General features: G+C 45.8%; 1 protein-coding gene across 2 annotated transcripts; it reads right to left on the minus strand.

Moving 5' to 3' along the window:
* Positions 1-73: 73 nt before the first annotated feature.
* LOC146074622 (uncharacterized) lies at positions 74-26266 on the minus strand. 2 transcript variants are annotated; one of them, XR_014473441.1, is made up of 6 exons: positions 14296-14607; positions 8021-8131; positions 6598-6813; positions 6027-6216; positions 2031-2220; positions 74-348 (listed from the first exon to the last, which is right to left on the minus strand). XR_014473441.1 is itself a non-coding variant. In XM_083182945.1 (6 exons), exons 4-6 carry the CDS (start codon positions 6145-6147, stop codon positions 297-299), a joined length of 363 nt encoding a protein of 120 aa, XP_083039071.1. In that variant the 5' UTR covers positions 6148-6216; positions 6598-6813; positions 8021-8131; positions 25991-26266; the 3' UTR covers positions 74-296. The 2 variants fall into 2 exon arrangements, 1 of the variants encoding a protein (XP_083039071.1); XM_083182945.1 differs by lacking the exon at positions 14296-14607 and adding an exon at positions 25991-26266.
* Positions 26267-26285: the final 19 nt, after the last annotated feature.

The raw sequence follows: 26285 nt of genomic DNA on the forward strand, positions 1-26285 counted from the left end.
CCGGCCAACCATCTACTAATAAATATATATATATATATATATATAATTGAAGAAAGAGACTGGCACTCAAGGGTCTTGGTACAACAAGTGTATTCACAACAAGTGAAAAAACATCCAACGTTTCGGGGCTGCGCCCCTTTGTCAAGGTGTGTAAGAGGCGGCGTGAAACGCTGGGCCCTGTCTGCCGCAGCTGCGGGTACGCGGGCGGAAGTGATGCGGCTGATGCTGACGCAGCCGGAAGTGACGGGAGACAGAGCTTGAGACGCAAGCTTCTGAGGTTGTCTAGGTAACCCTGCTTATTCAATGAGTGGCCGCCGGCGGCAGAACAGCTCCAGAGCTTCACGTTGCCTGGGGTGATTAAACAGAGTGAAATAACATTTAAAATACATTTGAAATCACGTGCACAATGGTCTGAATAAACATTATTAAAAATAGATAGGCTGCCAGTGAGTGTGTGCGTGTTTGGTTATAAAAAGCCTGTTATTCAGGTGAGTGTCTGCACACCCAGTGTTACGTCATTCTTTGTATGTTCAGCAAAAATACTAATGAGGTAATGGTCTCTAAGTGGGGAGTGGGGGAGCACATTCTGGTGCCAGTCTGTACGGGGGTATGTCCCATTTAGACTATACATGGTTATGCTGTTCCTAAATTGGAACCAAAGGGATGCCAAAAGAGCACCTGGAGGAGACACTGCTTGTACCGAAATCGGTGGTCAGGATGTTGTCGCTATAGCTCCTGCAGTTAGGTTACTGTTCCACTGTCAGGCTGTTACACATTATTGAAAGCACAGGAAGAAAATCAGAGGGATAGTAAGAGAAAGGGAAGGGAAAGAAAAGCACACTGTTATAGCCGTAGTCGGCTGGCTGCATGTTGATATACTATTTCTAGCACCGAAATTGGTTTTAGGTGGGCAGGCATACATAATATCTCAGACAATGGAAGAAAATCACAGGGACAGTAAGAAAGAGCAGAGAGAAGAAAAAAGCACACAATGGTATCCGTTGGCCCCCATGGGGGTATGGTCAAGGGATGATGGTACTATTTGGCTGATGGATATGAAAACTAGGTGGAACAGAAGCTGGAAATACTGTGTGGACTGGCCCACGGAGTCATAGGTGGGCTTCACCTCTGAAAACCACTGTACGTGGTGGACAAAGTCCTGGATCGGGCTTACATAATATAAATGACAATGGAAGAAAATCACAGGGATAGTAAGAAAAAGTGAAGAGAAGAGAAAAGCACACTGTTCAGGCCTGTATGGGACCTCTGAGCGTGGACCCTCTGGGGTACTAGTTGCACAATTATAAGTTACACTAGAAGAAAAATAGACAGGGACAGTAAGATTAAGCAGAGAGGAAACAAAAGCACACGGTATTTAAGAGGGGGTACACCCTTGGTTAGAGATGTTCTGTATAAGTCTCAATGTCCTGTCTGACGAAGTCCTAGTGATGAAACGCGTTGGAGCGCGGCCTGGCGACGGAGAGTGTAACCGCTCCAACCTGATCACTGCGTGAAGCAGATCGTGTATGCTGTAAAACACCAGCGGTTGTGCTAACCACCGCTTGCGGTACGTTACATTTTATCCAGTTTATCCCTGGAAAGATTTTTAAAGAATAAACCTTTTTATCAGATGATGCTGTGCACTATGGAGCGCTTCTTTGTTTTGTTGTTTTAGTACCTAATACCGGTGGATCCGGTTGCCGATTGGAAGCTGCCGGTCTGAAATTAAGAAAAATTAAATTTGTCCGGCACCGGGGCTTATTGAATCTGAAAATTGACTGAGTGCCAGCTGATTTAGATTCATATATATATATATATATATATATATATATATATATATATATATATATATATAACAACAATCCAATGAAGGAGGCACACGGAGGAATAATTTCAAACAACGCTTGTATTAGGGCATAACAATTTTCGAGCGCTTTCGGGGAAGCCTCCCCGTCGTCAGGATATCAGCCCTTACACCAGTAAAGTGAAAAACAAATGTGACATTTTGGCAAACATGTACTTATACATACCTGCTCCGTCTGTACGTTTCCCGCGCCGAGCGTCCGTCCTCCTGTAGTTCACGCCCCCGGCTTCCTGCAGATAGCCGGATGTCATCACTGGAACGCACGAGTGTGCGCTCCAGCGCTTCATTTCCGCATTCCACCAGTACCTCCGTAGCGTGTTCAGCTGACAGGGGATTCTGAGCGGCGCTGGGTACAACTACAGAAAAAGCACACCAGGACACAGTGAAAATATATACACAACAACATAAACAAAGATATATATACTAAATGGGCATAAAAAAGAATGAAAAATAAAAAGTACAGAAAAATACAAAACATACAAAAACATCAATGGTACATGTTGTACATTAGAGGCAAGACCTATGGGCTGACCTACGGCCCCCATAGTAACAGTATGAAAGCAACAGGTACATGGATTCAGCTCAGATCAGGACAAACTGTTCCAATTAATCTTGTCATTGAGCCCTCCAGGTTTGATGGTACCCAACCTAAGAATCCATTGGGTTTCTTTAATTAAGAGCTTTTTTGCCCTATCTCCACCTCGCGCACTGGGGGGTACCTGATCAATGACAAAGTATTTCAAGGATTCTAAAGAGTGACCTGCCTGTTTAAAATGTCTAGAGACGGGCTGGTCCACCTCTTTACCTTTCAAAGTGAGGTTAATGGCTGACCGATGGGCCGCCATTCTTTCTTTAAATTTACGTGTAGTCTGACCCACGTATCTCAGCCCACATGGGCATAAAATAATATAGACTACGTAGGCCGATGAACATGTAAAGACAGAACGTATATCATACGTTTTGTTGCAATGGGGATGTTCAAATGTTTTACAACTAACCATAAAATTACACGTTGCACAATCACCGCAGCTATAACACCCAGGGGGCTTGATGTAAACATTGGGGTGAATCACAGGTTTGTAATTAGTGACGTCGGCATGCACCAACCGGTCACGCAGATTCCTTCCCCTGGTATAGGCCAAGAGAGGTTTATGATCTTTAAGGCCCACTAGCTCCTTGTCTGTTTTAACAATGGGCCATAGTGCCCTAGATGCCCTCTGTACAAAGGGGCTAGACAGTGAAAATTCATGGACCCAAGGAATCCTTTTATCCTTCTGCCTCTGTTTAGGTATCCAGAGGGTCTTGGGATCCATCTCAAGGATTTGCTTTTTCTGTGCCAATAAAGGCCCTAATTCATAACCTCTAGAGGAAAATTTCTTTACCATAAGATCCAATTCTTCTGGCAATTTGTCCCTATTGCTGGTAAGGCGTGCTACCCGCAGCATTTGGGACAGTGGCAATCCCCGCTTTAGCGAGGGGGGGTGGTGACTCGATGCTCTAAGCAGAGTGTTTCTATCGGTATCTTTAGTATATCTACCCGTAGAAATGACACCATTTTCAACTGTAATGGCCACATCCAAGAAGTTGGCCTGGAATTCGCTGCATGAATACGTGAATTTAATAAATTGGCTGGTGGCATTAATGCTCTCCATCAGGTTCACAAACCTCTCCTCCCCCCCAGACCAAACGAGGAACACGTCATCAATGTACCGTAAGTACATCATGACGTGTCCCCGAGTGTCCTGGTCATTGAAGAAGAGGTCCGCCTCCTGGGCGAACATGTACACATTCGCGTAAGAGGGGGCCACGGATGACCCCATGGCACACCCTCTCAGTTGAATGTAGTACTGCCCATTGAACAAAAAATAATTACGACATAACGTAAGCTCTAAAAGAGAAAGGAAAAGATCATGGTCAAACAATATTGGGTCAAGATGTTTAAACAAAAAGTCCTTCATAGCTCTGAGGCCTCCCTCATGGGGGATGGATGTATAAAGGCTGCATACATCCAAACAGCATAGTAGAGCCCCAGGTGGTAGGATGCCAATTTCTTTCAACTGCAACAAAAAGGTATTTGTGTCCTTCAAAAAAGAATGTTCCAAAGGCAAGAGTGGCTGAAGAATGCTATCAAGCATCTGGGACACTGACTGCAACAGTGAACCCCTGGCCGAAATTATTGGGCGACCAGGCGGTTTCTCACAATTTTTATGTAACTTAGGAAGTGTATAGAGGACTGGCACTACTGGATATGTGACTTTAAGAATTTGGACCACTTTCTCCGGCAGAAGTTTCTTCAAACATGCTTGATCCAAGATAGCAAAGAGTTCCTTTTGAAATCCCACAGTGGGGTCTCTTGGAAGCAATTTGTACACCTCCGCATCAGAGAGCTGTCCCATAATTTCTGCCACATAGTCCTCCAACTTCATAATTACTGTGGCCCCGCCTTTGTCGGCCGGACGTATCACTATTTTTTTATCCTGTTCCAGGTTTTTGAGAGCATTGATTTCTTCTTTGGTCATGTTGGGTCTCACAGTATATGGAGTAGCAAGGAAACGATCCATAGACTCCTCGATCAATCTGTTGAAAGTTGTGAGGGAGCTATTTTGTGATGGTGGATCGAACTTGGACCGGGACGTCTTGGCAAGAAAACTGTCAAATATACTAGTGCTGGATATGGACTGTTTGTTTTGGAAGAATTCTTTTCTTCTGAGCTGCCGAGAAAATTTATGTAGATTAAGTTTCCAATTGTAGTCATTATGACAATTGGTTGGGACGAAACTCAATCCCCGGTTCAACACCTGCAGTTCGACCTCTGACAATATGCGATCAGACAAGTTGAAGATCACACTTTCAACTTGGTTGCCGCGACTGAGGCTGCTTTCCTTATCTCTCTTGTTCTGCTTACCCCGGCGGGTGGCAGAGCGCTTCTTGAACCTCTGGGGACCACTTCTCTTCCCCCTAAAGGGACTGCAGTTGCATTGGTGGTCTCTTCCAGGTCTGAGATTTGGAAATCACTATCGCTACTTGATTTATTGCGATCAGCTTGATCTTTTTTACGTTGCCAGGGTCTTCTACGGCGTTGTGTCTTAGACTGCTCGAATACTTGTCGGTCACCCCCATAGAGCCAGGGGTAAACTCGATTTTCTTCATAGTCCTGATCAACAGCAAACTTCTTGCTCTTTTTAAATTTAAGGAGTTCCCGCTTATAAGAATCACATTGCGTCTCCAGCTTGGATAACCAACCAGAATTGGATTCATCCTCCATGACATGTTTAAATTCCTGGTGGAGAGTCGCAATTCTGTGTCTAGTGTGGTTCAGCTCACGATTCGCTTCCTCCACGACTAGAATCATTAAGTCGAAGGCACATTTGTTGAGGATGGCAATCCACTTTCTGACAAACTCTGTATTATGTCGACCGATTGTCGGGACATTGCGGACTCGAAATCCTCGTGGTATTTTGTGTTCTTTAAAGTAGTTGGCCAGAGAAGCACTATGCAGCAAGAAATCTGTTTCTCGTCGCCGCATCTTTAATAGTCTATGATAGATGTCCTCAATATTGTCTGTATTGTCCAGAACCTCAGCTGCTTCCTGCGCCAAAATTGCATCAATCTGTTCTTGGGAATAACTGAACACCTCCCCTATTGGGGTAGCCATCTGTATTCCTACAGGGGTAAATCCCACTTGGCTGGCAGAAGGTCCCTCCATATTGATATGGCTTTGCAAAAATGCCCAAAATAATAAAAAATCAAATAAAGTATGTACAGGTCACTGGTATGCCAACGGCATCAGTGTGATCAGTCCACGTTACTTCCAAAATGGGCACAATTCAGGAAATCGGGGCTATTTGATCCAAAAGGATCCAGAGCGGGTGCCTTGCAACGGATGCGCCTGCAGGTGAGGACAAGCACATCAATCCATATGTACTTTTATGCCGGCACTCCCAATCTCCAGGTACAGCGGGTCCGGTGCACTCCACAGTAAAACAAACAACAATCCAATGAAGGAGGCACACGGAGGAATAATTTCAAACAACGCTTGTATTAGGGCATAACAATTTTCGAGCGCTTTCGGGGAAGCCTCCCCGTCGTCAGGATATCAGCCCTTACACCAGTAAAGTGAAAAACAAATGTGACATTTTGGCAAACATGTACTTATACATACCTGCTCCGTCTGTACGTTTCCCGCGCCGAGCGTCCGTCCTCCTGTAGTTCACGCCCCCGGCTTCCTGCAGATAGCCGGATGTCATCACTGGAACGCACGAGTGTGCGCTCCAGCGCTTCATTTCCGCATTCCACCAGTACCTCCGTAGCGTGTTCAGCTGACAGGGGATTCTGAGCGGCGCTGGGTACACCTACAGAAAAAGCACACCAGGACACAGTGAAAATATATACACAACAACATAAACAAAGATATATATACTAAATGGGCATAAAAAAGAATGAAAAATAAAAAGTACAGAAAAATACAAAACATACAAAAACATCAATGGTACATGTTGTACATTAGAGGCAAGACCTATGGGCTGACCTACGGCCCCCATAGTCACTCGTCCTTCAGGATACAGCTGCCGTTGGTGCCTTCCTGGAGGGATAGGTAGGTGACGACTGGAGACAGAGGCGGCACTCAGCGGACTTGGTGAAAAACTTTATATAAGAAATGGAAAACTCCAACGTTTCGGAGCAAACGTGCTCCTTTTTCAAGGTGTACAAATTTAAAAGTGAGAAACTCTTACCTTAAATACCCCACCGCCAGTGTAATGAGATTCCGTGTTCGGGGCCGGAGCCGGCGTCTGACGTAGCTTCCGGCAGTACGCGCTGTACAGGCGCGCGGCCGCTTCTTGTGTTGCTAAGATACCATTGTTGCGGTTGGGTAAATATGACGTAGTATGCGTCCCTGTTGCCCGGTTTCCGCTGTCAGATGCCTCTCTGTTCCCGTGGACGGGACCTTGCTGTGAATACAAAAAGACACATTATAGTGGTGCTGTAATACGGAGCCTGCGCCAATCTGCCAGGCTGTAACTGCTGCTGTGACATAGTGAATAGTTAAACATTAAGAAAAAAGATTAAAAACAGTTGTACGGACTACCATAGGTGGACAGATATATGCATGCACTCTATGGGAAGACTGCAATTGCCCTAGGGGCAGGATATCACTCCAGAGCAGGGGACTGTCCCTGATGGACGGACTATATGGGAGGAGGGAGCTGGGCAGAACTGGACAGGGAGAAATGGGGCATCGTGGGTCAGGGTGGGGAATGGCTATTATGTGCACCAACCCCAGTGTGGGTTCTGGTACGGAACGTCCATGTGTCCCTACTGGGGACTGTGTTGGGGGAGATGGGACAAGGAGGAGTAGGTCTAGATGAGGGTCCGGCCTGACCCGCTTTCGGGCTCTTCTGCCCATGGGTTTCGCTGTGTTACTTGAATACTCCAAAAGACAATCTGTCGTTGAGGCCCTTGGGCTTACAGCAGTCCAGTAAGTGAATCCATTTGGACTCGCAGCGCAGGAGTGCGCCTTCTCTGTCTCCTCCTCTGTAAGAAGCTGGAACATGATCTATCACTATGAATTTCATGTCATTCAGGGTGTGTTTTGACTATTGGAAGTGTCTTGCCACCGGCTGATCTGATGTTTTAGATTGGAGGGCGTTCTTGATCGCAGAACGATGTAGTGCCATGCGCTCCCTCACCGTACTTACCGTCTTGCCCACATATTGCAAGTGGCACGGGCATGTTATAAGATATACGATGAATGAGGATCTGCAATGTAGCACATGCCTGATGGAATAGGTCTTCCCACCTCCCACCCTGATAAAATCTTTGTTGCATATTAGCTACACGTCTTGAGAGTGCCGTTCTTCCCTGCAAAGGGATTGGAGTTATATATATATATATATATATATATATATATATACGAAGCCTGAGCCGGCACTTCAACGAATTAAAGCCTGGGTATCTCCCTCCAAGGGAATAATTGCTGAAGCGGTGCCCCCCGTGCTTGCAGCCTAAATAGACGGCAACAAATGTAGAGGTATGTGTGGGCGGTGGCACTCGACGGAGAATAAACACAGCAGCCAGGTGATCCCGACGTTTCGAGACCTCTAGGTCTCTTTATCAAAGGTGCAAATGAAGAACAACAAGATGGACAAACAAGCTTACCTAAATAGCAAGAGAACCGTCCATGTTCACCGGCGCTACGCCGGGCGGAGACCTGGGATGACGTCATCGACCCTGCGCCGATGCCGAGGGACACGGAGGGAGACACATGACCTGCACGCAAAAACACAATAAGCGTGGTTACCATGACGGCCAACATAGACAATAACCACAGCAGTTTTACAAAAAATGAGACAGCCCGAGGTTTTCATTTAACCCCTTAGGGGAAAGGGTTTCAAGGCGAAATATCCACCGGCTCTCAGCGCGAAGCAGGATCGCCGACCTGTCACCCCCTCTGTCAAGCAGAGGGACATGGTCGATGATCCTGTAGCACAGAGACGTCAGCGGGTGTCTCGCTTCAATGAAGTGCCTGGCTACTGGGAACTCACTGGTTCCAGTGTTGAGGCCAATTTTAATATTAGAACGGTGTGCCGCAGCACGTTCTTTAAAGGCCCGTTCAGTCTTCCCAATGTAATGACGGCCACAGGGACAGCTGACCATGTAAACCACGAATTTCGTGGTACAACTGACCCTGTGCCTAATTCTGAATTTCTTGCCCGAAAAAGGGTGAAAGAATGTATCACCCTGTACCATGTAGCTGCAAGTATATATATATATATATAGGGTGTAGGGGGGACGGCGGCACTCGCACAACAAGAAAAGACACGGAGGCGTGGATATCCCAACGTTTCGTGGCTGTGTTGCCACTTTATCAAGGTGCCTAAGAAATTTCTTAGGCAGTGTGCCTAAGAACTTTCAATATAGTGGTGAAAGAAGGACAGGCTTTAATCCGTTACATCAACGTTTGGGGGTCTCCCCCGTCGTCAGGATGACGCACCGGAAGCCGCACTGGACGCAGCTGAGACGCCCCACGGACGGGAATGGTGAGTCTGCTCACACTGTGAGTATTTAAATGTTTGTATTGTCTGTTGCACGCTTTGTACACCTTGATAAAGGGGTATCCATCCCCCGAAACGTTGGTCACCTGATTAAATCCACCACCAGTTTATCCTGCAGAGTGCCACTGTCTGTTCTTTACCTTTACCTGCATCACCTTAACGGGAGGCACCCGTGGCTGCTGCTGTATTATTGGAGGAGTGCCAGGCTGAATCTGTCTCTATCGAAATTGGGGACCCTTGTTTCCACCTAAGCCAGAGCACCCACAGTCTTTATCACCTAAACGTTTGGATACAACTACAGGGTTGTGCATTCTTACATTGCACTCTGCACCACAGCATACACCACTTTGAGACTAGTAAGGAGTGTGGTTTATATACATCCCTGCAAAATGTCACAGACAGACAACAGGGAGCAAGCAGGCTGCAGTGGCATCCAGTTGGCAAAAGGGAGCATCTTTAGCTACACTGACGATGAAGCTGAGAAAGTACTATTTAAAGATAACATGATGGAAATGGGAGGACAACAGAGCCCAGGAGACCTCTACAATCACCTGTTTAAGTTAAAGCGCCGGGAAGTGGACTTCCTACTCCACGGAATCTCCCTGTCGGACTATTACCGAGAAAAAATGATACCCAGGGGGTTCCGTGTGAGAAACGTGCCTACCATAGGCAGGTACAGCTCTGACTTTTGCCATAAATGGACAAGTATCCTTAACAAATGTAGTCTGGATTTAATCCTCCTGGTCATTGAGGAATCCAGCAAAGAACTCAATAAAACCAAAGAAGCTGTACAAAAATTTGAACATGAACATCTGGACACCCTGACAGGCGATACCACCCAAGATTGGTTGCTGAAATTGAAAACACAATGCGACAATTACCGCAAGGAACTCCTTAAATTTAAAAGGAACAAATTTCAGACCGTAAAAGAAGACTACGACCAAAACAGGGTATATAGATGGCTCATGGGCGGCCACGAACAATATAACAAAACCACGAGGTCGCACCAACCATGGCGTAGACGCAGAGCGGCCAGAACCCATGCTCAACAATCATCTAACAGTGAAACCGAAACAGGCCATATGGATTCGGAGGGAGCCACCTTAGTATCGGAGTCCCCTTTAGGGGCCATCCCCAAAAGATCTACAAAAACAGGCCGCGGAAGAGGACGACCACCCGTCGGAGAGGCCAGAACGCGCGGCTACACAAAAAGAATCCAGAACAGGAACTGTGATCTATAACCTGTCACAAAGACACTTGTCCGACATGGAATTGTGTGTGTTAGACAAGGGCCTTAGTTTCGTACCCACAACATCATTTGATGCCTTGGATTGGAAAGTTGACTTAAATCGATTCTCTAGAAAACTGCGCCTACGCAAATTTTTTCAGGACAAGAACACCACCAGCAACCCAAACCCGGATCCACACCAAACGTTCATCTCAACACGGCACCTGTCTAACTTCGATCCCACATCACACAATTCATCTATACAAACCTTTTCCAGATTATTGGATGAGTCGGTACTCAAATACAACAGAGTAGACGACAGTACCCATTACAACATGTCCCGCACCGAAATGAAGGCACTACAAGATCTTAGCAAATACAGGGACATCATAATCCGCCCCGCCGATAAGGGGGGCGGGATCGTGATTATGGACATTAACCAATACAGACAAGACATACGGGAACAACTGTCTGACACGTCCACCTATGTCAAATAAAGAGGTGACCCGACTGCTACCATCAAAAAGGAAATTGACACCATCTTATTACAAGCCTTTGAAGCACAGTTGCTTTCTGAGAATCTTAAAGTGGCATTAACACAGGATCATCCAGTAGTCCCTGTATTGTATACAGTGCCAAAAATACACAAAAACCCGACACGACCCCCAGGAAGGCCGATTATATCTGCCAATAATTCTCTACTCCAGCCCATCTCGCAGTTTTTAGATGGGATACTGCAGCCATTAATCATGATTCAACCGTCATTCATCAAGGACACAACAAGCTTCTTGAATAGAATGGACACCCTGGGGAGACTACCTGAGGACACCATCATCTGCACGCTAGACATTTGTAGTCTATATACTAACATACCCCATGCAGCAGGCTTAACGGCCATGCGGAGGTTCCTCAATCACACCAAGATGAACAATCTAAATGTTGATCTATTCATGCAGTTACTGGAGTATGTACTCACAAAAAATTATTTCATCTTCGATGGAGAGTTCTTTCTCCAAACGGCTGGCTGCTCTATGGGGAGCAACGTGTCGCCCTCCTACGCCAACATATTTATGTTCACGGAGGAGGCAGACATGTTCTTTAATGACAGAGATATTGCACAGAATATTCTTTCATATTCTAGGTATATTGATGACCTGTGTATTGTATGGATTGGAGGGGAAGATGCCCTGAAATTACTTCTGGAGAATATTAACAAGCGCCCTTCACCAATTAGAGTGACACATGAATACTCCCGGGACACTGCGCACTATCTGGACGTCCAATTAACTGTCACCAATGGAATAATTAATACCAAAACTTATGTGAAACCCACGGACAGAAATACGCTGTTAAGGGCAAATAGCTTTCACCCCCCGGCACTCAAGAGAGGATTACCTAGGTCACAAATGATAAGAGTGGCCCGAATTACCAGCAATCGCGAAAGTCTCCCACAGGAACTTGACAAAGTGGTTACCAAGTTTGCGGAAAGAGGATATAAAAACTCCCTCCTGTTACAACATAAACGTGAGGTCCTCCAAATCCCTAGGGAACAGCTGTTACGTCCCAGTATAAAACAACAGGGGAAGGTAATTCCACTGGTGTCTGATTATTCCACCTCAAGCCAGGTTATTAACAGAGCGACAAGGGCTCTGTGGCCAATAGTTTCAACTGACCGGGCTCTGACTGACTTGCGGGATGCCAAACCAATGGCAGTGTTCAGAAAAGGGAAAAGTATTAAGAACTTTGTGGTCCACACGGACATCACGGATTTCAGCAAACAGGTACCTCAAGTGCACTTTTTAACAAAACCTAATGGCTATTACAAATGCCTTAAATGCACTACATGCCAGCATATGTTAACAGGAAGGACGTTTCAGAACTCCAGTCAGGATAAAACATACAACATTAGACATGTGCTCAGCTGTACCTCTTCCTACATCATATACGTGGCAACATGCCCTTGCCAATTGTTATATGTGGGCAAAACCACGAGGACCATGCGTGAACGCATGGCCCTCCACCATTCGGCCATCAGCAATGCACTGGCAGGAAAACCTGCAGACCAGCCAATTGCCAAACATTTTGTGGAAAAGGGTCATAAACTGGCTGAATTCAAGCATATGGCGATTGACTGCATACCCACCAATAAACGAGGAGGGGACCGAGCTGGCAACTTGCTGAAGAAAGAAGCATGGTGGATCCATGTATTAAACACCAGTAAACCAAATGGACTAAATGAAAGACTTTCCCTAAGTGTATTTGGATATCATTAGGTTTACTCGCACCGTAGCTCCCTGAAAATTTTCTACCATTATATAAATACCCAGGGCCAGTCAATTTCAACAGTATAGACACCCAGGGCGGGTTAACCTCCATAGCAGTACCAATTGACTCATATAGAATCGACATAGGGTCGACACATTAAACTGTTGACACCCCGGAATCACAGCTATGCATTACCTGGCAGCCTGTACAGGTCCACCCATCATTGATAGCATATTGTACGCTACAGTAGTCCTGGGTATATTAAACTTTATATGTGACCAGTAGTCAGCCCGTTGTATCAGAACCACTGATACATGATTTGTTACTAGTAGCGCCATTAAACCAGGTTTATGTACACTCTCACACTTAGTCCTGAGTAACGTCACATTACGATTGTCACGCTATATGCGGGGACATCTTATATCTAACACAGGTTTTATCACTTTCCCTGACATAAGTTCAGGACATCTTAAAACACTTTCATTGGCACTATTTTAATGGATTTTTAATATGTTGTTTCTGTGCAGATGCAAACCTACATCCGGGAGCGGAGGCTGCCTGACAGAAGTGAGCATGAAGGTGGGGTATCTATGGCAACCCATCAACAACAGGGGTAAGCGTGATGATGTGGTGAGGCTCCGCCCACTAACATCCGCCCACACCGGAAGCCGCACTGGACGCAGCTGAGACGCCCCACGGACGGGAATGGTGAGTCTGCTCACACTGTGAGTATTTAAATGTTTGTATTGTCTGTTGCACGCTTTGTACACCTTGATAAAGGGGTATCCATCCCCCGAAACGTTGGTCACCTGATTAAATCCACCACCAGTTTATCCCGCAGAGTGCCACTGTCTGTTCTTTACCTTTACCTGCATCACCTTACCGGGAGGCACCCGTGGCTGCTGCTGTATTATTGGAGGAGTGCCAGGCTGAATCTGTCTCTCTCTCTCTCTCTCTCTCTCTCTCTCTCTCTCTATATATATATATATATACATATATATATATATATATATATATATATATATATATATATAGTACTTTTTTTGAAAAGAGCACTCACCAGTCTTCAGAATTAAGCCAATCAGTGAAATTTTTTAATAATACATCACCAACTCAACTGTATCGCATGTCGACGTTTCGGGCTGATGTCAGCCCTTTGTCAAGACCACACAAAGTGAAGGAAACACCACAGTAGCAGGCATATCTCATTCACACACTGAGCTACTTAAGTACCCTGAACACCGGAAGTAGCCCAGCGCAGACATAAAGTGTTCACAGTCTTGTTAAACTGTCTAGTCATAGCTACAAAGATAACAACTGTGTCTATAACGCATATGTCAACTGTAGTAGTTACCTTACAAGTTATTGGCCCCGTCAACAGTATAACACAGTTGATTGACCGGCGTGTGTTCCACAGCGCTGGAGCGCACAGCCGGAAACAGGAAGTCAGCAGACCTTCCAGACAGCGTCATGCGTTCCACAGACCTCTGCTGGAACGCACAGCGCTCCACAGAGCAGCAGTTGTCAGCGCTACAAGCTGAACACCGCTGTATAGTCAGAAAAAGTTAAAAATTACTCAAGATGCTGTGGACACGGGCTAACACCCGTATCTATATCCCACAGTGCAACAATATGCATATATTATAAACGCCGACATCTTTCACAATTTGGGCTATTTTACAGAGTCAATGATGGCTGATGGGGATATCAACTTCAGTCTGCATGGGTGATTCGGGGGCACCAGGCATCCTACACAACATCTATATATATATATATATATATATATATATATATATATATATATATATATAGAAGTAAGAGAGAATAGCGCAGGCGAGTCAGACAATGATAAAAAGTAATTTACTCATGAATAAAAGCTCACATACATATAGGAATACAGCAATCAGCTTGCCCGATAATAGGAGTCCTTGGATGCAGCCTTCAGGCGGTGGAAGCCGGGACTCAGTTCCCCGCCGTCGGTGCTTCACTTGCTTGGACCAGGAAAACACGAGTTGTATGGAGACAGCCCAGCCTCAACGCGTTTCGTCACGTGATGGACTTCGTCAGGAGGTGAGAGAGAATGGGGAGAATCTAGGCGCCTTAAAATAGTGTGGTGATTCTTATGAGAAGAATTTAAACATATATTCAGAGATGTATCATAAAAAAAGGGATTTTTGTAAGAACTTACCGTTCAAATCCCTTTCTCTGATATGGTCCTGTGACACAGCTCAACATTGGGATGTAGGAGGGTCCGAAGGAGCCAGGCACCTATCCTAAAGCTTTAGAGGGTAGGCTCCTCCCCTACTGCATCCCAGACTCTTCAGTTCAATCTTTCAAAGCCACTGGAATACATTAACTCAGTACAAACGCCTGCACACATTATATGCACATTTTTCAAAAATAACTTTTAACCATATAACATGAAATATCATGAACCTGGCATACTTACTGAGCGTAAGGGAGGGATCGCTGTGTCACCAGGACCATATCAGAGAAAGGGATTCGAACGGTAAGTTCTTACAAAAATCCCTTTTTCTCTTTCAATGGTCCTAGTGACACAGCTCAACATTGGGACGTTCCAGAGCCGGTCCTTTGGGTGGGTACGCTCAGGTCTGCAGCTCTCGTTACTGCTCGCCCGAATGATGCGTCCTCCAACGCAAACTCATGGAACCTATAGAATTTGGCAAAGGTATGAACAGATGACCAAGTGGCAGCCCTGCAAACCTGCTCAGCTGTTGCCCCATGTCGAACCGCCCAAGAGGTGGCAACCGACCTGGTGGTATGCGCATTAATCCTGGCCGGTACAGGCCTACCAACTTTAGTATATGCAAACGCTATAACAGAGCGCAACCACCTAGCAATGGTCTGCTTAGAAGCAGGCCAACCAATTTTGTGTATGTCATACAAAACAAGCAAAGTATCAGTCTTCCTGACACGCTTAACTCTGTCCACATAAATGCGCAAGGCACGCACAACATCCAAATTTCTCAATTTGTCCCTTTTCCTTGAACCCTCTGGGGGTTGGTACACAGGCAGAACAATCTCCTGATTTATATGAAAAGCCGAGACTATTTTTGGTAAAAATTGGGGTACTGTCCGAAGGACAGCCCTATCATCGTGAAATATAAGGAAGGGAGACTTGCATGACAATGCTCCCAACTCCGATACTCTCTTTGCTGACGCCACTGCCAACAAAAATACCAGTTTCCATGTAAGGAATTTAAGGTCAGCCGACCTTAATGGTTCAAAAGGTGCCTTTTGAAGACACTCCAAAACCAGAGATAAATCCCATGGTGCTACTGGTTGTTTGTAGGGAGGCTTCAACCGAAACACCCCCTGCAGGAAGGTCTGTACTTCCGGTAATAATGCAATCCTTCTTTGGAAGTAAATAGACAAGGCCGAGATCTGTACTTTGAGTGACTAAAGGCTTAACCCGGAGGAAAAGCCATCCTGCAAAAACTCCAACAATTTTGCCAATTTAAATCGTGATGTGTGTGACTTTTGTCTTTCACACCATCGAATATAGGTCTTCCAGACCCTATAATAATTTGCAGAAGACACTGACTTTCTGACTTTTATCATTGTGTTAACCACCGCTTCTGAGAATCCTTTATTCCTCAAAATGGCGGTTTCAACAGCCAGGCCGTCAAAATGAATCGAGCTAAATCTCGATGGTTGAACGGTCCTTGTTTTAGAAGGTCTGACCTCAGAGGTAGACGCCACGAGTCCACAGACAATCTCTGAAGCCTCGAGTACCAGGACCTCCTTGGCCAATCTGGGGCCACTAAAATCACTGGGATTGCCTGGGCCTGTATCTTTTTCAACACTCTTGCCAGCATTGGAACTGGCGGAAAAACATAATGCCATCAGGTCCACATCCGGGGTTCCCCACCTCAAAGTAATCTGATGAAATACTTGTGGATTCAGGCTACATTCCCCTTCCTTCAGCTCCTCCCTGCTCAGGAAGTCGGCCTCTATATTCTCCACTCCTGGTATGAATATAGCTGATAATGCTGGAACATTCTGTTCTGCCCACAAGAAGATTCTGGACACCTCCCACATAGCCAGCTTGCTGCGTGTGCCTCCCTGGTGATTCAGATATGCCACAGCTGTGGGAGCCTCTGTAACCTGTCTCCCGCCAGAGAAATCACCTTCCACACAGCTCTCAGTTCCAAGATGTTGATCGGTAATGCAGACTCCTCTGGAGTCCACAAGCCCTGCAGACGCAGGTCCAAGACTACTGCCCCCCAGCCCCTGAGACTGGCGTCGCTAGTGACTACCAGCCAGCTCCAGGACTGCAGGGACCGACCCCACTGAAGGGAATCCACCTCTGTCCACCATATCAGGGAGGATCGAGTTTCTGAAGACAGCACTATCTGTTCTGACTTCATGGTCTGCGTGTTTCCTGACCAAGTCATCAAAATGTTCCACTGGAACACTCGAGAGTGGAACCAGGCGAACTGCAACGTCTCGAAAGATGCCACCATCTTCCCCAGCAGCTTGAGGCACCTCCATACTGATGTGCTCCGAGAGCCGAGAATCTCCTGGACCAAGGCAGCCAGATCCCTGGCCTTTGCCTCTGGTAAAAATACCCGATGTAGGTGGGTATCCAGCACAACTCCCAGGAATTGGAGTCTCTGTGACGGCACCAACTGAGACTTTTGTAAGTTTAAAAGCCAGCCGTGAGCCTGCAAAAAACTGATTGCTTCTGCCAAGTGACTCTGCAACATGTCTGCTGACTCCGCTTTGAACAGCAGATCATCCAAATATGGTATCACCGTGATTCCCCTCAGTCGAAGCACAGCCGCCATTACAGACATTATTTTGGTGAATACCCTTGGCGCTGTGGCCAGTCCAAAGGGCAACGCCTGGAATTGCAAGTGCAGGTCTCCTATAGCAAACCTCAACAGAGCCTGATGTTCTGGGTGTATAGGAACATGAAGGTACGCCAAAAATTCTCCCTGGTCCAGGCTTAGTAGCACTGACCGTAGAGACTCCATTTTGAAATGGTCTACCCACAAATGGACATTTAGTGACTTTAAATTCAGAATTGGTCTGAAGGACCCGTCTGGTTTGGGCACCAGAAACAGAGTGGAATAAAAGCCTCTTTTCCACTCCGCTCTGGGAACCGGGATCACCACCCCCTTCTCTAAGAGAGAGTGAGCCGCTCCCAAAAGAGCCGTAAGGAGCCGAGCCTTCTTTGGTAGTGGGGTGGGAATGAATCTTCTCGGAGGAAGACCTTTGAAGGGAATTCTGTAACCCTGGGCTATAATGTCTAATACCCAGGAATCCTGGTCTAACAATGCCCATGCGTCCCTGAACTGTGACAGACGCCCCCCCACCTTGACCACCGCCGTGCAAATCCCCTGGCAGTCATGCGGAGGGTTTGTCCTCTCCTTTGGTGTTTGGTTTCTTATGAAAGGAACCAAATTTTGACTTTGGGGCCTTACCCCTGGAGGACTTAAACTTTCCCCTAAATGACTGTCCTCGAAAGGACGCACCTCCTCTAGGGGAGGGCTGAAAGGACGGCCTGAAAGCAGAAAATCTTGATGTCTGCTTGGCTGCGGGGGCAGGCAGGAAGGTACTTTTGCCACCTGTGGCCTGCTTAATAATCTCTTCCAGCTCAGATCCAAATAACAGCTTTCCCTTAAAAGCTAATGCCTCTAAGGCCTTTTTAGACTCATTATCTGCCTCCCAAGCCTTAAGTCAGAGCACTCTCCTGGCATTGACAGACACTGTGGAAACTCTAGCAGCCATTTTGAGAGCTTCCTCCTCAGCCTCCAGCACATACTCTGTTGCTGCTTTCAGCTTCTCTGCAAGCAACAACACACAAGGGTCAGCATGTAAAATAGTGCACAAATCATTAGCCCACACAATCATGGCCTTAGAGACCCAGGCTGAAGCAATCAGAGGATGAAGGGTGTATCCCATCCCTTCAAATATTGCTTTGAGGTTACCCTCCAGCTTTTTGTCTACGGGGTCCTTAAAAGCTGCTCCCCCTTGCACTGGTAAAACAGTAGCTTTTGACAAACGTGCCACAGAAGCATCAACCACTGGAACTTTCTCCCAGAGATCCGCATGAGACTCAGGCATGGGGTACAGACTTAAGAATCTCTTAGGCATCAGCAGCCTGTTATCGGGCGTTTTCCAAGCCCCTTCCAATAAATCCTGTAAACCTTCGTCTGAAGGGAAGGTAACAGCTTCCTTACGCTGCCGTTTAAATACCCCTTTAGCAGGAGTTTTATCTTCCACAGACAAATTTAACGCCTGTTTAACAGCTGTAATCAAATCCTCCACCCCTGCGGCTGAGGAATCCTCAGAATCATCACCCTGCTCCCAGGGGATGTCTGCATATGCTCCATCCTCTTCATCAACCATTAAAGGCACTGAGTAAGACCTTTTAGGGGTCCCCACAGCATCAACATCAATTTTGTCTAGCAATTCACTAAACCTGTTGATCCCCTTTGCAGTATCCTGCATCACCTGTATGAAAGCAGGATCTGCCTGGGTCAGAGGCAAGGAGCCAGAGGACTGCTGACATGATGACATAGGTCTCTGAGAATCTACCAAGACATCACTCTGTCTGTCCAGCAATTGCACTAAAGCATTAACCGACCTGCCCAGGGCACTGGCCCACGCTGGTTCCAATTGCTCTACCCTCTGGGGTTCACTCCCCATGGGTTTCACAGCAGCGCAAGCAATACACAAGCCTCCCTTGGCCATCTGCTCAGGGATAAATTTCAGTGTACAAACACTGCAAGCGCTCAATGTATCTGGGGCTCCCTCCCCCAAAACCACAGACTGATGCACAGACATGATGTTCACAATTAACACAGTCACAGCGCAAATGTACAGGCGTTTACACAGAGCCAATGTACTCAGTCACTTAGCTGTCTGTAGTCTTCAGATAGGGAAAGCGATGCCCAGGAAATCCAATCACTCTGTCAGGATCTGTCAGCCAGCTCAGCTCCGCTGCAAGCGTTCCGAATGGCGCCAAAACAGAGTGAGGGAAGAGACCAAGTCCCTGCTGCTGCGGGGTCCGTGACTTTTGGCGCCAACCACCCCCAGACAGCCGCTCCCTTAGTAGGATCTCCTAGTTCCAGTATCTCCCCCTCGGCCGGGGACCACTTGGAACATGCCTGTAACACACTGCTGTCCTCTCATATAGGAGCTCAGTGTGTAAGCTCCTCCGCAGAAAATGGCCACCGCCATCACGGAGCGCCTGTCCCCCATGATCCCCACCTAGCGTGAAGCCGGTTTCAGAGCGCTCCGGAGCCCAGGCAGCTTCTTAAAAGAAGCTGTAAGCGCTGCACATGGAGGCCAGACAGCGTCTCCCCTGTGCACAGCGAGCTGACAGGATGCGCTTCTGTCAGCTCCTGCTGCGCTAGCAGTGTGAGGATTCACTAATGAGAATCCTCACACTGTGCCTACCTAGCTAGAGTGAAAAGTTAATAAAATAATAAAAAAACCCTAACTACTCTAATTCTTCGGCTGCTCCCGCAGCCCTTAAGAATAGCACCCACTCCAGTGGGCACCTAACACGAACTGAAGAGTCTGGGATGCAGTAGGGGAGGAGCCTACCCTCTAAAGCTTTAGGATAGGTGCCTGGCTCCTTCAGACCCTCCTACATCCCAATGTTGAGCTGTGTCACCAGGACCATTGAAAGAGAAAGTATATATTTATTACATCAAGGTAAAAGTATAGAGAGTAAAATTGTATATAATAAATTACAAGGTAGAGCAACTTTTCACAAAAAAAAAGAATAAATATAAATATAACAATTCTAAGTTGATCCGGATGGGGGGGTGGGGGTGGGGGAAAGTGGGAAAGATAACGGGGGAGATAACAGGTGGGAGATGACAAGCACAATATTAAATATATAAAGACATAAAATGATGTACAGTATATTGGAAAGAGGTATATATATTTTTTTCTCTGAGAGCTGATGTTAGTACTTAGCTGGGTAAGAGATAAAATGTACTGTAGTTTCTTGTAAAAAACAGAAGTCCTGTTCCTTGGTTGGAAACCAGGAGGTAGAGCAGTAGTCTCTGGGCTCAGTGGCAGGAAGGATTAGAAGGTGGTCCCGACGCGTTTCGTCCACTCATGGACTTTTTCAGGGGGAGCAGAATATTGAGGTGTGATCAGTAGGGGTTTATATACTGTCTGTGATCACATGGGGGTGGAGTTAGATACCGGAAGCGGAAGTGTCCATTTTTCCGTGTTTATTGTGGCGCTATACAAAGTCTTTAGCAAGTGACAGCAAGTATTAGTGAGTGTGGAAGCTCTTCCTCCGTTGGTGGTTTAGGGTGAATGTCTTTCGTTTGAAAGCAAATGCGGCCGTGACCCGTTCAGAGTATTGCACTGGACCGGAAGTGCGTCATCGCACTATTGGTCCGTGGAACGCGGAAGTCAGTGTTGCTGGAATGCAAGTCTCGCTGTCCGTGGAACGCGGAAGTCAGTGTTGCTGGAGCGCAGGTCTTGCTGTCGATGAACCGGAAGTGCGTCTTCATGTTGGCCATCTGTGAAATGCGGAAGACGCTCCGTTGGAACGCAGGTCTTTCTTTTGATCCCGGTCCTCTTCTATGCGGAAGCGGTGCTGTTGTTGGGCTTTTGTGAGACGCAAGCGTAGTCATGGTGATCCTCGGATGCAGTTTTCTGAAAATAACTCTTTGTATTTGATTTAGTGCAAACTATGGAAAAATATAAAGTATAGATGTTAAAGGAGGAGGACACTTTTCAATAGTTAATTTGCCGCAGAGTTCCACTTTTAGTTTTTTTGCTGTATTCTTCAATATCATACAAGTGACGTTTTTGTGCACAAGTGCAAAAAAATAGTGATCCCATGTGTATCTCTTAGTTCTATGCAAGTGGTTCAGGGTGACAAACAAGAGAGTTCTATACACACATATATATATATACATTGTATTGTGACATATTTACAAAAAATAGGTATAGTGTGGCAATAAAAATAGATTTATATTTACAAGAAATATGTATTGGTGTGTGACAGTGACGTTTAAGTACATTATATACATTATGTATTTGCATTGGCGCATGCCAGTAGATAAATGTAATATTTGTTTATACATATGGTATAATGAGAGAGTTATTATGTACAGTATGTGCATGGCACATTTCTTTTGGTTGTGTGCTGAGTCTTTTTATTGTGTTGGATATGTCCTTCATTTTTCTTTTTCTTCCTCCTTTTCTGGAATATTTGTGTCGGAGCTTCCTACGATGATATTATATCTTTGTTTGGAACCAGTCTGTTCTTTTAATTGTTTGTTGGAAAAAAGTATGTATATATATATATATATATATATATATATATATAGTGCTGTTTTATAGGTTCTGTTTAATATGTGCTGTTTGCTGTGCTATTTTATATGTGGGGGGACCTATGTGCTGTATTATCTGGGTGGGTAGTGTGCTGTTTTATATGTGGGGGGGACCTATGTGCTGTACTATTATCTGAGTGGGGGGCCTAAGTAATGTATTATATGGGGGACCTATGTGTTGTACTATTATCTGTGTGTGGAGGACCTACAGAATGTGCTATATTATCTGGGGGGGGGGGTTATTTGCTGTATTATCTGTGGGACCTATGTGCATTATTATCAGGGTGGGGGATTTACGGATCAGATGTCACACACCTGCGATTTTGGGCCGATTTTGCCCGATTATCGGCCCAAAGAGCCGAAATCGGTTGAAATTGGCCCAACATCGCATAGTGTATAACCACTCCTCTCTGGTCAGGTGGCCACACCCCTTCAAAAAGACCACACCCCTTGGTGGGCCCCTGTGAGTGCATTTTCCTGGTGGGCCCTTCATGCCCCAGTCCGACACTGGCGGAAACTATATAAACTTGCAGATGAGCAACCACCAATAGACGCTGCTACATGTGATGCAGAATCAGGATTAATGACAAAGCAGACAATATGACAAAACCAGAAATAATGGCCTTCCTTTTGACTCAAGGAAGTCTGCATTGAGCTTAAAGCATAGGCTGAGATAAACTCTTGAGTACACTGCAGAATAAGAGAATTTGGGACTTCTGTAATCAAGTAGATTCTTTAAATACACAAGAGAGAACACTAACACAAGAGAGACTGCACGCCGGGACACCAGCACAGCCAATCTACAATCAACCCTGCTGAATCCTGCTGCAAATGAAGGGAGCTGCGGCAAAGCAACATCAACACCGCAACAAAGCAAACCTCTGGCAGAAGATTCCCAGCACCTCCCAATGTCAATATCCAGGCATGGAGAAAGGAAGCCGCGGCGTAAGGTATTTCAGCCACAGAGCTGACTAAAGATCACCGCCGGTTGGCATCAGGCACTACATAGAAGAGTGTAAACATTTTAAATTAACCCCAATTTTTTTCCTTACAGGTCACACACATTTATTTTCATATTTATTTATTTATTTTTTATTTATTTTTATTTTGAATTCACTTCATTTTATTTATTTTATTAGCGCTCCTTGCATACAAACCCAATGCACTCATTGGGCAGTGGCGTAACTATAGCTCCGCAGCCCCCACGGTGGCGGGGGGGGCAGAGAAATTGGGGGCGCCGCCGGGGGGGCTGCGGGGCTATAGTTACCCGCGGTCTGCGTCTCGCCCGGCTCTGTCGGGACCTTCCTGACGTCACGGTCCCGGCCGGCTCCTGCTGCAATGAAAACTGACAATTAGAAAATGGCTGCCCCCATACTGCAGACAGTTTTCTGTCTGCAGTATGGGGGCAGCCATTTTCTAAGAGTCCGTTTTCATTGTAGCAGCAGGAGCCGGCCGGGACCGTGATGTCAGGAAGGTCCTGACAGAGAGCCGGGCGAGACGCAGACCGCGGGTAAGAAGGGGGGGCAGGTTAGGTGTGGGGGGGGGGGGCGCCGAATAAACGTGCGGCGGGGGGGCGCTAAATAGTTAGTTACGCCCCTGTCATTGGGGTTTGTTTACAATTCGCTGTGTAGCTAAGTGCTCGCATCTTAGCGATGTACTTGCACATTTTTGCAGGCACAACGTGGGTTGGACTTGGCAAGCCAGGTGGCCTTGCCCAGTGCTGGGTGGCTCCCTGCCACTGGGAGTTGCAGTTTTGCAAATCTTCAACTAGGTCTGTATCAGGACCTAAGTCCTGTAGTATGGAAGCTGCAGAAATAAAAAAAATTTAGTTGTTTCTAGTTGCTATTTTTGTGCATCGGACTACTATATCAATTATAATAAAACATCTAATGTGATTGTCAGTAATATGCATTCAATTATAAATGGGAAAAACATCAAGTTTATTGAAAAAAAAAGCATTGGTCTCCATTGTTCATCCATTAAGAAAACTTTGGCTAACACCAACAGTACACAACATATGAATTTATTACCATCTGCCTGACATTTTGCTCAGACAGCTCAATAACAGATGTCTGTTTGATGCCTACTGGAGTTTCTTCATTACACAGAGGAAACAATCATTATAAAATTTTGATTTAGACAAAAGCCAAAAGAATTTACTGCCCAAATGCAATATCTCCTTGATATCTCCATATGCTTTTTATACAGTAAAATTATGTACAGTTGGTGCACACTCTAGACACTAAGGGGAAAATTTACTAAGAATACGAATACGATTTTTCGTATTCTTAATACGAATGAATACGACTGCATATGGCCATTTTAGCCCTATGCAAATTCGTGTGACGGAGGGGAATTTACAAAGCAGTCTCCGATGGCATATACATTCGTATTAGCGGCTGTATATACGGCCGTTAATACAAATTAATATAGGCAGTCTGCACGGATCAGTCAGATCCGTGCAGGCTGCAGTGTGTAAAAAATAAATAAATTTTAAAAATGGCATGGAGTCCGTCCCCCCCCCCCCCCCCACGGCCGTAACCAGCACCAGGCTGAAAGAGCCAGGGCTGGTTTTAAAAAATCAGGAAACCATTGAGATAGGGCTTCGCTGTATTTTTTAAAACCAGCCCCAGGCCAGGGCTGGTTCCCAAAATATGGGGGACAAAATTACTAGGGGTCCACCGTATTTTAAGAACCAGGCCCAACCAGCCAGCAGGGTAATGCCACAGCCGGGGTAGATTTTTTATACAAGTCCCCCCTGCCAAAGCATTTAGCCCTCTGACCAGTCAGCCTGGCCTGGGGTCCTGGGGAGTGGGGACCCCACTAATAAAGGCCCCCCCTCTCCAGGACTTACCTGGCCAGGCTGAAGCCTGGGGCTGTCCTCGATGCCCCTGGGCGGTGGGCATCGAGCTGATAAAGTGTAAAAGATAGAATTAACCATTGTCTAATACTGTGGAACTATGAGTCCCAGCAAACCTCCCCCGCATGCTGGGACTTGGAGAACCACAAGTCCCAGCTTGCGAGGCATTAAAGGGACCGCTGGCACTTGTAGTTCCAAAGTAATAGAAATAGTAAAATAAACACACACTGACACATATGAAAAATAAAGCTTTATTACATCCAAAGCCCACACATACTGATACTTGCCTATCTTGAGCCCGTAGAAAGGTCCCCGGGTCTGGTGTCCTGGGGCTCCAGGGTCCGGCTCTGGTGTCCAGGGGTCCGGCTCCGGTGTACGACGAAATCCATAGGGGTACTTGTGGAAGCTAATTATACTTACAAGTCTCTGGCGAAGATCACGTCCTCTTCGTTCCAAGTAGCATCCCCGGGGGTCTTGGCAAAAAAACAAACCGACTACACGTACCAAGCCGGATTGAGCAGGAGCCGCACGAAGTCTTTGTTTACATCGTGTGGGGGCTGGTTTTAAAAAACACAGCGAAGCCCTATCTCAATGGTTTCCTGATTTTTAAAACTACCCCCGGCTCTTTCAGCCTGGTGCTGGTTATGGCCGTGGGGGGGACCCCATGCCTTTTTTTAAATTTAATTATTTATTTTTCTATTTTTTCTACACACTGCAGCCTGCACGGATCTGACTGATCCGTGCAGGCTGAAGCCAAATACGCCTGGAAAATAAAGTGTATTTTCCAGCCGTATGTAGACAGTAATTAGCGGTTAGTAAATTAGGAATCACCATTCTTTTGAATGGTAATTCCTATTCATATTCTATCAATGGCGTATACATTTGTATTTGTAAATACAAATACGAATGTGCCAAAAATACGAATTCGCATATTTTTGGCATAGTAAATGCCAAAAATATGAATATGCCTAAAAAATGTGTATTTTATTATGAAAATATTAATTTTTTATAAGATTTTACCTTCGTAAATTTCCCCCATAATGTTTTCACCAGTTTTCAACTCCCACTGCCTATATATTAGCCTAAACCCTCTGCCTTACACCACAAATTATTATTACAGTGCATACAGTCTCTGCTTTGCTGTAGCTATCTATAGAGCCCACAGGGAAACCCACACAAGCACACAGAGAAAACACTTCATACAGAACTACCATGACCTGTAATTGAACTCATAAGCAAAGTGCTGAAGCAGTAATTCAGACTTTTGCAAATTTGCTTCTTGTCATTTCAAAACATTATTGCTATAAACATTATTGCTATAAACATTATTGCTATAATATGCATGTTGTTTTCCAAACATTAAATTTGGTACTCATTACATACCAGAATGACGCAGAGTTGCGCACATTTCAATTGCATCTGCACAGAAGGCCTGTAACTGGGCTGTAATGGAGCCTTCTTATGTAGGAAGAGTTCAGTGAGGGCATGTTGATGGAACTGCAGTTTATAGAGTTAGATGAAATGATGCCTGTTCTGGCATCTATAGAGTATGCGCAAAGGCACACTGTTATGATGACAACTAGTACAGGGTTGCCGACTTTAAAAAAATCCTCTCCGGGAGAAGCCCGGAGAGGAATCTTCCATTACGAGGTTTGGGGGCGGGGCTTAACCGTGACGT

Source organism: Crinia signifera, chromosome 4 (genome assembly GCF_055691185.1).
Source record: "Crinia signifera chromosome 4, ASM5569118v1, whole genome shotgun sequence".
Taxonomy (NCBI): domain Eukaryota; kingdom Metazoa; phylum Chordata; class Amphibia; order Anura; family Myobatrachidae; genus Crinia; species Crinia signifera.